This window comes from Sorex araneus, chromosome 7, assembly GCF_027595985.1.
Source record: "Sorex araneus isolate mSorAra2 chromosome 7, mSorAra2.pri, whole genome shotgun sequence".
NCBI classification, from domain to species: Eukaryota; Metazoa; Chordata; class Mammalia; order Eulipotyphla; family Soricidae; genus Sorex; species Sorex araneus.
The window spans coordinates 68,591,077-68,604,046 of NC_073308.1; the positions used below are offsets into that span (position 1 = coordinate 68,591,077).

Consider the following 12,970-nt stretch of genomic DNA (forward strand, 5'->3'; position numbering starts at 1 on the left):
GCGGCCGAGGCCGGGAAGGAGGCCAGTCCGGGCCCAGAGCTGGCTTGACTCCGTGCCCCCGCCCCGTTCACCGGGTACTGAGCGCGCCGTGCTGGGTGCATCCGTCGCTCGGGCGCCCGGAGCGGCCGGCGGCAGGTCGCCGAAAGCAGTGATGTCATGCGCTCCGCAGGGCCACTTTAATTACCGCGGGCGGGAGCGGGGGAGGAGGCCAGGCGGGGACCCGCTCGGCGCATGACCAGCCCCGGGGATGCGGGAGGCGCCAACAAGGACGACCATTGGCTGCGTCGGCCGCCGAGCCGCTCGGGTGCCGCGCTCCGAGCCCGGCGCCTGGAAACGCGCATCCCGCGCGGCCGAGCCCTCGCCCCGCACGCGCGCGCACGCCCCCCGCGGCGGCCCGGCCCGGGCGCCCCCCGCGCTGCCGTCACCCCCGCCCGGGCCGAGCCGCCGGGGCCGCGGGCTCGCGGGGACCATGGGGCGCGCCGGGCACCGCGCCGGGCCCCGCTGCTGAAGGCGCCCGAGCCGCCCCGCGCCGCGCCCCTGTGCGGCGGCCCGCGGCGCCCGGCGACATGTGGGTGAACCCCGAGGAGGTGCTGCTGGCCAACGCGCTGTGGGTGACCGAGCGCGCCAACCCCTACTTCATCCTGCAGCGGAGGAAGGGGCACTCGGGCGACGGCGGCGGCGGCGGGGGGCTGGCGGGTAAGCTCGGTGGGGTGGGGGGGGACGGCCGGGCGCGCCTTTGTCCCCCAGCCTGCGGGGCCCCGGGGGCCGGGGCGGGCGGGGGGCGCGCTCCGCCCTGAGCCATAGGACGAAGGTGCCAAGGTGCCCTCCGAGCCCCCCTGCAAACGCTCCAGGGACGGGCGGGCGGGTGGAGGTGCGTTTTCACTTGTTTTTTTCTGCCCCCGCCTTGGGCCGGGACTGGGCAGGACCAGGTCTAAAACGCTCTTTTGTTACCCGGGGACGCGCCGGGCCGAGGCTGGCGCGGACGTTTCCTTGGTTAGTTATGACCTAAGAGACATGAATAAGGAACAAAGAAGAGTGTTGGCGGCGGCGCTGGGTGCTGCGAGATGGAAGCCGGAGTCGGGTACCTGGGTGGACCCGGATTCGCCGCCTCCTGCGTCTTCTGCACGGCTGTCACGCCGGCCTGGCGCCCACCGCGCCGCCGCCGAGCGCCTGGCTACAGCCGGGCGGTGGTCCCCGTCGCTCCCCTGTCGGTGGGTGGGTGGGTGGCAGGTGAGGGGTCTTGGAGCTCCCCGGAGCGCCGTCCTGCGGGGAGAAAGTTGCAATAGGCGAGGCCAGGCCCTGGGCGAGCCCGCAGCGGGGACAGGCGCCCACCGCTGCCGAGTTCGGGAGAGAAAGTGCGCTGCCGGGCACCAGAAAGCCTCGGTGCCTGGTGCCTGTTCTCTGTGTGATTTATCATGGAGTTTTCTCAACTCCATGTTCGGGGGTCACGTGGCCCGGCCTATCCTGGTTTGAAGGTCTTGCTGTGAATTCATTGGAGGAGGTCCAGTTTCCTGCAGTTTTCTTCCCTAACATTCAGAGGACTCTGCAGAACTGGGGATCCTGTTCTGGGAATTCTTTTGTGTGTGTGTGTTTGGGGGGGGGGGGGTGTTGTTTGTTTGTTTGCCACATCTGGGGTTGCACAGGGGCTTCTCCTGGGTGTGTGCAGGGAATGTGGCTAAGATAAAACCCCCGACAGTAGGTCCAGCCCCTTGCACGACCTCCCCGGCTCCTGTTCTGGAAAATCAGAATGTGCCAGTTCATTTTGTAGAAGTTGCCTGGCTCTGTGTACTAATATGCAACTTGCCCGTCGGATATTCAGGCTAGCCCAGAGCATCCTTCCTTAAGTGCAAAACAGCCGTGTAGGAGATGGAGTTCACTGTGTCGGCAATGAGCATTTCCTGCCTAGTCATCTGTCCTCGGTAACGACACACCCGGAGATGCAGAGCCTTCTCTCTTGGCTTCTGTTTGGGGAGTGGACGGGGGCGCAGACTTGGCACTGTTCAGGGCTTACTCCTGGCTCCGTGCTCAGGCATCTCCTGCTCAGGGGACTGTATGGGGTGCCAGGAATTGAACTCAGGCCAGCCGCCTACAAGTCAAGTGCCTTACCCACTGTACTAAGGCTCTGGCCCTGACCTTCTTAGCTGTTTAACATTTCATTGAGTTCTTACCAAGTCAGGTCCACTTGGAATCTCGCTGTACGCACATTATTTCCCGTAGATGTTCTTTAGAAGGAGTGAAGGGTTGTGGTTGAGTTTTTGTTTTTCTGGGGTTCTGGTTTTGGGTCACACCTGGTGATGCTCAGGGCTAGCTCCTGACTCTGCACTCAGGAATTACTCTTGGCAGTGTCTGGGGGACCCGATTGGATGCCGGGAATCAAACCTGGGTTGGCTGCTTGCAAGGCAAATGCCCTACCCACCGTAACTATTGCTCTACCCACCCTCCCTTTTTTTCTGGTTTTGGGGCCACACTAGGCATTCGTTAGGGGGAGCTCCTGGCATTTGCAACTCAGAAATCACTCCTGGCAGTGTTGGGGGACCATGTGAGGTGCAGGAATTGAGCCCAGGTCAGCTGCATGTAAGGCAGACGCCCTACCTACTGTGCTATCTCTCTGGCCCTCTGATGCTCCTTTAACAGTAGCTTTTGCGCATGTAATAATAGCTTTTGTCTGGGGAGTGGGGGGGGGACAGACCTGGCCATGCTCAGGGCTTACTCCTGCTTCTGTGCTCAGGGAATGATGCTCAGGTTCTGTGCTCACTGCAATCACTGACATGGCGGCGTGAGTCAAATCTTCCTGCCCACAAAGGCAATTTCCACCCAGCGCTCGGGACGTGTGCCCTGGCGGAGGCCAGTCCAGCACAGTTTAGACACCTGCTCCCTGCGTGGCATTTGGAGTGGGACTGTGAACTTCTCCAGGCTCCCGGGAACTCGCTCCCGCCACCGGCTCACAAACAGGCAGCGGCAGCTCCCAGGGCGCAGGGAGGGTCCTGCTGCCCGCAGCCGAGGGGGACGAGGCAGATGTGGGTAAAATAATCCTGTCAGCGGAGCCGGCCCTGCCGCCCGCCCTCGGAGTCCCAGCAGAAAGCAGAGTCCAGCCTCGCTGCCGGGAAGCAGAGGCGAGCGGAAAGACAGCCCGGGAAGATGGAGGCGGGGAGCCCCGCACCCCGGGGAGGCTCAGCTGACCCGCAGACCCAGAGCAAAGCAGATGTGGCCGCAGCTGGTGCCACTGGGACTGCAGGGGGACAGCCGGACTCGGGCAGCAGCAGGCGGGGGGCTGGGAGTGGGGCGTCCTGGTGGGCTGGCGGGGGAAGGCTCAGATCCTAAGGGTTGCCGCTGGGCGTGGAGGGGAGGAAGAGGAAGGCCAGCATGTGCGGCCCGGGCTCAGCACGGATTGGGGGACTGTGACTGGGCTTCCGACGGGCTCTGGCAACCCCCTCCGGCGTGCCATGGCCCACCCAGCACCTGAGCGCTCGGTAGGTCCCGAGGTGCTTGGGAGAGGTGTGCAGGGCGCAGGGCAGGGGTGGCCGCAGAGAGGAGCCCCTGGGCACATCCATGTGTGTTTTGCCAGTTCTCGGGGGGCGAAGCTTGTGCTCGACAGCTGAATGGCAGCTGTTCTGCACCCCTCGATTTCTGAGGGGGGCAGAGACAGTAACGGACCTTGTGCTCAGGGCTTCCTCCTGGTGCGACTGGCGTTGGGGACCCAGCCGGGGCTGGGCGTTGGCAGGGCAGTGCCCTGACCTCGGTCACGTCTCTGCACCCCGCCCCCGCCCAGCAGCTTCATGCCGTGAGATTGGGCTTGGTGGCGCTCACGTTGGTTTGAAATGAAGCCACGGAAGCTGGTCTCTGCCCGACTCGTCCCCCACACGGGACTGTGCGCCGTGAGGAGTATTGCGAGCGCAGCTGGCCTCTCTACGGAGCCCTTTTCATTTGATTCGGTTGGGGGCTGCACCCAGGAATGCTCAGTGGTTACTCCTGGCTCATTGTTTAGGGGTCCCCCGGGAGGTGCTGGGAGCCTTTGCTCCAACCCTGGAAGCATCTTCCTGGCCCTGGAACCCTCTTTGAGAGTTCACGAGTGCCCAAAAGAGGTATGGGAGTGGAGTGATGCTTTCAGCTACCACCACTGGGATAAACCAGCCTCACCAATGCCCCAGCACCCCCCCCTTCCCCCATCCCGGGGCTCTTTCTGAGTCCCCGCCCCCTCTCCTGGGGTACAAAACAGTCCTGGTGCTATTTGGTGAATCTTCTGGTGGCTTTCTTTGATCTCTCCTCCCCAATCCCCCTCTCCTGCAAAGATCTTATCTGCAAACACAATATTTGGGTTTTGTCTTTTTTTAGTGTTTTAATTTTATCATTGTTTATTTATTTATTGCATTTTGGGTCACACCTGGCGAAGCTCAGAGGTTATTCCCTAGCTGTGCACTCAGAAATCGCATCTTGACAGTGCTCCGGGGCCCATGTCGGATGCCAGGGACTGAGCCACATGTAGCCATTGACTGCATGCAAGGCAAGCACCCTCGCCACTGTACCATCACTCTGTGCCTTGACCTTTAAAAAAATAAAACAAAAATAAGAATTTGAAATGAGGGATGAGCCTTAGAGTATGTTGTCACCGTGTCTGGCTTTGGGTTTCATCAGCTTGCTCTGGGCTGCTGCTGGTCCGTGCTCCTGCGAGTCTTGCACAGCCCTGAGTCTGCTCTCGGCCCAGGGCTGGGTCACCAGATGATTCAGCGGGAGGCATCCGGGGAAGGTGGCTGTGCTCGGTCACACAAATAATCCTAGCTGCCTGTGGTCATGTGTTTTTCTTTGGTCCATCCCCAGGAGAGGGATTGCTTGCTCAGAGCGTAGAGATTTCATCGAATGTCGTAGACAAGACCGAGCTTTTCCCCAAAGTACAGGAAGCCCCTAAGTGTCGGGAGTTGTGGGTTCTTTCCCACTCTCCCCTTACGCTGCAGTTAACTCCTCCCTTGGTGCCTCTTTTGTCCAAGTAAACAAAATGCAAAGTGAGGTTTGGCTTCTGGGGACAAGAGGTGAAGAGCACAGGTAGCTTTGAGCCTTGGTTGCGGCACAAGGTGCCTTCACGCAGACAGGGGCACCCATGCAGTCCTGTCTTGCAGAGGCTAGAGTTGTCTTGCCCGTGGCCTGTTCAATTCCCCGAACCACATGGTCTCCTGAGCACCACCAGGGGTCGCTCCTGAGCACAGCCGGAAAGAGCCCTTACCAGACCCCTCCCAGCCCGCCCCTTCGCCCCTCCCCCCACCCAGCATCAGCATCAGGACAGATCGAAGACCCCCAGTGGCTCTGGGAGCTTCTTTGGGCCAACTCCACCCCACCCGGTGTTGGCCCGGTCAGCTTTGTCCCTCTGGGGCTTGTAGCATCACCTGGGTTGGCGGGATGGGCAGACTGGAATAAGCCGTATACAGGACAGGTGTGTTGCTACTGTACTATCTCTCCGGCCCCATTTAAGTTTTCTTTTTCTTCCTTTATGGTGACATATTAGTCCAGGCTCCTGTTCAGTTTCCAGATGAGCTGCTTGTTGTTTGTAGATTTGTAGCTATTTTTTGTTTTGATTTGGGGGGCCACTTTTGGTTGTGCCCAGGGCTTACTCCTGGCTCTGTGCTCAGGGATCACTCCTGGCGGGCCTCGGGGGACCACAGGGGGTGCTGGAGACTGACCCCACGTTGGCCGCTTGCAAAGTGAGCCCCATGCTGCTGTACTACCTCTAGCTCCTTCTGTAGGTTACTTATTTTGTGTTATTCTACTTATTTGTTTTGTTTTGGGGACGCACCTGGCGGTGCTGAGGGCTCAGTCCCAGCTCTGCAGCCAGGGATCACTCCCGGCGGGTTGGGGGACCGTATGTGGTGCTGGGGATAAAGCTATAAACCCCGGATGACCGTCTGCAGAGCGAAGGCCTCGGCCCCTGTACCGCCTCTCCAGTCCGCGTTCATTTTCAGTATTTATGCTTCTGAACTGTTTGCCCTCGGGCGAGGCAGGCGTTCCGGGACACTGTTAACTGGCCGTGCTGGGTGGGCGCAGCCCTGCCCCTTCCTCTCGAGAGGAAGATGCACAGGTGTGCCTGGAGATCCGCCTCTCCGTTCACACTGTGGGGGAGCACAGCTGCCCCGCTGTGGGGAGGACGGGTAGAGCTAGAGCTCCAGGGGGATCTTCCCCGCAGGACCTTAGTTTTCATTTCCAAACAGCTTTTGTGCCGGAGTCATAGGTGGATGCTGATGTTCTCAGAGCCCTTTTCGTCTGGGTGGAGGTACTCTGTGACTCCTGTCCTGTTCTGGGAGGGCTGTGACGAGGCATCCCAACTCCAGTGTTTCAGCCCAGCCCGAGTCCGTAACAGAACCCAGCACAGCAGCAATTTGGTGCTCTTGCTCTCTCTCCCCCCTGTGTGTGTGTGTGTGTGTGTGTGTGTGTCTCTCTCTGTGTGTCTCTGTGTGTCTCTCTCATTGTCTCTGTGTGTGCATATATCTCTCGTTGTCTCTCTCTGTCTGTGTGTCTATATGGGTGTCTCTCTGTGTGTATGTGTGTGTGTCTTTCTCTTTCATTGTCTCTTTGTGTGTGTGTGTGTGTGTGTGTGTGTCTGTCTGTCTGTCTGTCTCTCTGTTTCTCTCTTTCTTTCTATTTATGAAGCTCTCGTTGAGGGTTCCTCCACCATTGTAAATCAGTGTGATTGTCCAATAACTGCTCTTGTTTCATAACACCTTTGTTAAATTTTGGTTTTGAATTATCCTGGCCTTAAAGAGCAAGTTCAAGACTGGGCCTCTGCCCTCCTTTCTGGAAGGGTGTGTGTGGTGGTGTGTATCCTTTCTCCCACCCCGCATGTTGGCAAAACTCCCTGGAGAGATTGTCTGGTCTTTGTGGGAATATTTTAAGGTTTGAATTTAGCCTGTTGAATGGGATGACAGCTATTCAGATAGTTGTAATTTCTTTCTTTTATTATTTTATAAGCACTTATAAAATGAAAAGGACTTATTCTTTGTATCTGCTTTCTAATGTATCGGTGTAACTTTGGTAATGATCTCATTTTATTAGGATAGAGAGTGATATCTTCTTTTGAATTCCTGATAGTTGGCATTTGTGGGCTCTCTCTGTCTCTCTGTCTCTCTCTGTCTCTCTCTGTCTCTGTCTCTCTCTCCCTCTCTCTCGCTCTATCTCTCCCTCCTGTTCTTCTCTCTATCCCTCCTGTTTTTTTACAGAAGTGGAGTGCAGATGCTTATGATTTTTGGGGGGTACAGTGTTCCCCCAATCATAACCCTCTGCACTTACGCTCCGTGCGGCTGCCTCCTGTTCTGAAGGTGGACGCGGCGCGTGGAGGCAGCTGTTGTCCCCTCGTCTCGGGCCACCTGCGCGTTTGCCACTGCCCCCAGCCTCACCATGGAGGGTCCAGCTGTATTTCAGTATAAGTCAAACCTGGGCTGTGGTTTCTCCAAATGCAAACGGCGTCTCTTTTTTACACCACAAAGTGGATAAACCTTTGAACCGATGTAAGCCAGGGACCACCCTTTTGTCTGTACTATAAAAATATATTTTAGGGACAAGAGCAATAGTATGGCAGGTAGGCTTTCACACGGCTGGCCTGGGTTCAACCCCTGGCATCCCCCCCCGCTGCCCGCCTCCCCAAGCCCGCCAGCAGTGATTCCTAAGTTTAGAGCCAGGAGTAATCCCTGAGAACCTGAGAAGTTGCCAAATAAAATAAAATAAAATAAAATGGAAATATATTAAATGTGTAACTGTAGTATATAGTGTTACGCATTTTGTATATTTGTAATTGTAATTCATATACATTATAATTTGTATAACAATATATTTGACTAGGTATGATCAGTGGAAACATAAGCCATCAGGTAGCATATTCACACACGAGAGGTTGCATAGCTGCAATATCTAGATGCAGAAACACAGAGAGCAAGAGATGGGCCTCTCCCTGCCCCTCCCGCCCCGTCCTCCCCAGGGCCCCAGTGTGCCATGGTCCATCACTGAGGAAGGAGAGAGAGACTGGTGGGGCGAGGGAAAAGTGGGAGGATGAGGAGGGAGGGAGAGAGAGGGAGAGGGAGAGAGGGAAGAAGGGGGGAGAGAGAGAGAGAGAGAGAGAGAGAGAGAGAGAGAGAGAGAGAGAGAGAGAGAGAGAGAGAGAGAGAGAGAGAGAAGGAGGGGGCGGGAGATCTCTGAGCACAAAGCCAGGAGAGAAAGAGAGGGGGAGAGCGAGATGGAGAGAGGAAGGGCGGAGCGGAGGAGAGGAGAGAGCCCTTTGTTTACCGTCTGGGCTTTCAGGAAGTGCGAGCCTGGGGCGTGTGGAGGAGGGAGGAATGTAGAAACCTCTAGAACTGAAGGGGCCAGAGCTAGAGTCCAGCAGGGAGGGCATTTGCCTTGCACGCTGCAGACCTGGGCTCCTTCCTCTACATCCCAGATGGCCTCCCGAGCACCACCAGGAGTGATCTCTGAGCACAAAGTCAGGAGTCAGCCCTGGTGTGCGCCCCTCTCCCCACACCCCTCCAAAAAAAAAAAAAAAGAATTGAAGGTTGCTGAACAGAAATGACTTCGTCCCAAACCTTGACCTGACTTTTTAGCCCCTTTGCACTGGACACACCCTTTGGAGAGCACTGTGTCTGTTAGAACTCAGAGTGAGTTCTCCTGGCTCGGGTTGGTTGCCTTCTGGGGCCCCACCCCCGCCCCCTCCCACACCAGGAAGCAGGATAGAAAACAAGTCTCTAAATTTCCAGGCAGTGGACTCAGGCAAGTCTAGGTATGGTTTCTGATTGCTTTCAGCATCAGAATGCTTGGCAATGAAGCACACTGAAATAACTGACTCCCAAGGCAAAGAGTCTCCGGATGGGAAAGCCAAACTCTTTGCCCCGAAATCATCTCCGAATCACAGCTTCGGCTGCTGCCACTCAAGTCTCTTCCGGGGTGACGGTGAGCAGCTGTCATGGTCCCTTGGGAGGTACTTGAGATTTCAAATGCTGACCCCGGGGCTTTTTAGAAGCCACACTTCCTTGGCGATGCAGGGCGGAGGGTGCCAGGGGGCCCGGGGGCCCGAGAGCCCCAAGACTAGACGGCCCCCCGCCTTACTCTACGGATCGGGTCCTGTTCATTTTCTGAACACTGTACGCGTGATTCCACACTTGAGAGCTTGGATGTCGCGGCCCATCGTGCAGTGCTGGGGAGCTTGGTGAATTCGGCACCTTTTTTTTTTTTAAACAGGACGAGCCATGTATTTATTTTATTTTATTTCCTAGGGTCACAGTGAGCAATGCTCAGGTTCCTCCTGGCTCTGCACTCAGGAGTTAGTCCTGGTGGTGCTCGGGGAACCGTATGGGATGCCGGGCATCAAACTTGGGTCAGCTGCGTGCAAGGCAAATACCTACCCGCTGTATTGTCGCTCCGGCCCTAAATTCAACACCTTTTGACTCAAGAGATTTTCAGCTGAAAAAATGAGGTTATCAGGACATAACCCCATCCTGAGTCCAGGAAGATCAGTTACATAATCAGCCAGGCTAATTAATCAGGATTTTGTCATTCAGAGACACCCTCTAGACCTGTGGTTCTCAGCCTTTTCCCAAACACGGACCCTTCTGACCTCATTTTCTCCCTGTCTGAGCTGTCGGCCCCTGGTCTCAGGCTGGGGGGGTCTCAGATTTTTTTTTTTAATTTTTTATTAGAGAATCACTGTGATGTACAGTTACAAACTTACGGACTTTTGTGTTTGCATTTCACTCATACAGTGATCTTTTACCTATCCCTCCTACAGTGCCCATTCACCTCCACCAATGATCCTAGTATCCCTCTCGCCATCCCCCACCACCCCACCCTGCCTCTGTGGCAGGGCAGGGCATTCCCCTTTGTTCTCTCTCCTTTCTTGAGTGGGCTTCGTGTTCGGTCTATAGTCTACTTTCAGTTAGCATCTTCCAACCTGAATGGGTCCTCCCGACATCCTCTACTTGGTGTTCCCTTCTCTGTCTGAGCTGCCTTTCCCCCCAGCATGTGAGGCCAGTTTCCAAGCAGTGGGGCAGACCTCCTGGTTCTTATCTCTACTACTCTTGGGTGTTAGTCTCCCATTGTTATTTTATATTCCACAGATGACTGCAATCTTTCTATGTCTGTCCCTCTCTTTCTGACTCATTTCACTTAACATGATACTTTCCATGTTAATCCACTTTTATGTAAATTTCATGACTTTATCTCTTCTAGCAGCTGCATAGTATTCCATTGTGTAGATGTACCAAAGTTTCTTTAACCAGTCATCTGCTTTTGGGCACTTCGTTTTTTTTCCAGATTTTGGCTATTGTAAACAGTGCTGCAATGAACATACCAGTGCAGATGCCATTTCTACTATACCGTTTTGCCTCTCCGGGATATATTCCCAGGAGTGGTATTGTTGAGTCAAATGGGAGCTCAATTTCTAATTTTTTGAGAAGTGTCCATACTGTTTTCCAAAAGGGCTGAACCAGTCGGCATTCCCACCAGCAGTGAAGCAGAGTCCCTTTCTCCCCACATCCATGCCAACACCGGTTGTTTTTGTTCTTTTGGATGTGTGTGTGTGTGTTGGAGGTGGTGGGGCTCTTGGACTTACCTGATTTTTCACCTGTGTCCCCCTTGGAATCTCAGGGCTGAGAAACGCTGCTCCAGAAGTCAGTCGGGGCATCTTGAAGAGGTTGTTGTCTTCCCTCTTTGTCCCTGTTTCCTGTTAGGTCCTCCTAGAGTGCTCAGAGCCCCGGGCAGTCCTTTGAAGCTGTTCGACCTCCTCACTAGCTTCCCTGGGGGGCTGCGGCTGCATTTCAGCGTTTCTGTGAGGGAGAGCAGATTCTTACCTGTGGGGTCCTTCCATGAGACCCGGTAAGGTTCCAGCTGGAGGGCCAAAGAGATGGCTCAATGGGCAGAGGACAGGCTTCACATGCGGGCCCTCCGGGTTCAACCCCCAGCATCACGTGATCACCTGAGCACTGCCAGAAGCAGGCCCTGAGCACAGCAGAGGCGGGGGAGGGTAGCCCCCAAGCACTGCCAGGTGTGCCCCAGGTTCCAGATGTCCCAAACCAGGGCATTCTTAATAAAAATAAGCAGATCTGAATGCCCTGGTGACATTTGGACTCTTTGATTATGCATTAAGAGGAAAAATCATGAATTCGTTTACTCTTCTGCGTTGGCATTTTATAATATCTGTGTATCTACGAGTCTAAATAATGTCAAATACATTATTTTTATTTGTGTGTGTGTAGAGAGGTACACCCCGAGCCCGGCAAGCTACCGAGAGCATCCTGCCTGCACAGCAGAGCCTGGCAAGCTCTCGGTGGCATATTAGATATACCAAATACAGTAGCAATAACAGGTCTCATTCCCCTGACCCTGAAAAGAGCCTCCAGTCGTTGGGAAAGCTGAGTAAGGAGAGGCTGCTAAAGTCTCAGGGCTGGGACGAATGGGGGCATTACTGGTGCCCACTCGAGTAAATCGATGAACAATGGGATGACAGTGATACAGTGTGATACAGAGGTACTCCCTGCAGTGCTTGGAGGCCACTCCTAATTCTGGGTCAGGGGACCAGGTGCTATCTGGGGTGGAACCTTGGGTTCATGCAGGCAATAACATAGTTCCCTTGAGCGAGCAGCCTGGCACTGTTTCTGAATGCCTCTTTTCTAAGTGCATCTTTGTAATATATCCTTTAATCTATGGGGGCTAATGATAACTTTTTTAAGTTTCTATTATGGCCACTTCATTAACACCTGATTTTACACATCATTAATCTTACAGTCAGCATTGATGGAGGGTAGCGACAGAAGAGCTCAGGCTCATCGAAATTCTCCCCTGGCGCAGCATTTTATTGAGAAACTTACATCCTCACTCCTGTGACATCCCTAATGACCCTCCGCCTGGCTCTTGCCCTCTCTGTCCTCTGGACAGTTGCCGAGACTCTGCAAGCCACAGGCCCCTGGGGCTGGTGAGAGTCGAAGAAGCTGGCCACGCTTTTTGACGCTCTCTCCGGCCAGGCAGTTTGATAAAAAGAAATCCTGTTTCATTGTAAAGTGCATTTGCTGGAGGTGGGGGTGGGCGTGCGTTGAGGCCGTAGGCATCCGTGCTCGGGGACCACTCGTGGCTCTGTGTGAGTGACCCCTGGCAGTGCTCAGGGCACCGTATGTGGCGCTCTTGGGGACCTTTCCCAGTCGGCTGCACGTGCCTTCCCTGCCGTGCTGTCTCGGGCCTGTGGTACCTTGGAGGAGTTTGGGAGCGGAAAGGGCGCCAGGCCCACGTCTCTTGAGCGCATGCTTGGGGGAAGTCTTCACTTTCTTGAGTGTTTTTTCACTTCAAAGTGGGGATGGTTCCCGTCACCTCCTTCACGTGTTTGAGAGTCAAAGGAGGCACCGGGTCGAGGGACGCCCCCAGCGTTAGTATCGTGTGCCGGGGGGATTCCCACCCAGGAGTGCTCCACCCTGAACCCTGATCCACGGTCTCCCGAGCATGGGCAGCACAGCGGCAGCCGTGCCAATAAGAGGAAGGGAGGACAGGCAGCCTTGTCGCCGGGAGGGAGGAGGGCAGGGCTGGAGAGGTACACAGGGTGGGGTGCTTGCCCGCCTTGCGGCTAACCCCAGATGGATCCCGGGCACCACGTATCGGCCCCTGAGCCCGCCAGGAGTCATCCCTGAGCACAGAGACATGAGTCAGTCCTGAGCACAGCCAGGTATGACCCCAGCACCCACCCCCCAATACATTTTTAAATGTTTTGAAAACAATTAAAAAGAAAGAAGACAGGAAATGAGGGAAGGGGAAGGGAGGGAAGGCGTAGGAAGAGAGAAGGGGAAGGGCGAGAAAGGAAAGGAAAACGGTTGCCTGAGCCTAACCGTGATAGGAGTCTGTCAGGCCGTGTCTCTGTGGGACTGACGGACATCTTTGGAAGGTGTGGACTGTTATTTCATCATTATTTTATTTTGTTTTGCTTTTGAGCCATACCCAGCAATGCTCAGGGCTTATTCCTGGCTCT

The 12,970-nt window shown here is 55.4% G+C and overlaps 1 protein-coding gene across 1 annotated transcript in view; it reads left to right on the forward strand.

The window, feature by feature from the left end:
* Positions 1-452: 452 nt before the first annotated feature.
* Positions 453-12,970, forward strand: part of TBC1D9 (TBC1 domain family member 9) — a 77,298-nt gene continuing 64,780 nt past the window's right edge. The window contains exon 1 of the mRNA XM_055144364.1: positions 453-696. Coding sequence (XP_055000339.1) covers positions 567-696 — 130 coding nt within the window. The 5' untranslated portion in view covers positions 453-566. The remainder of the gene's footprint in view (positions 697-12,970) is intronic.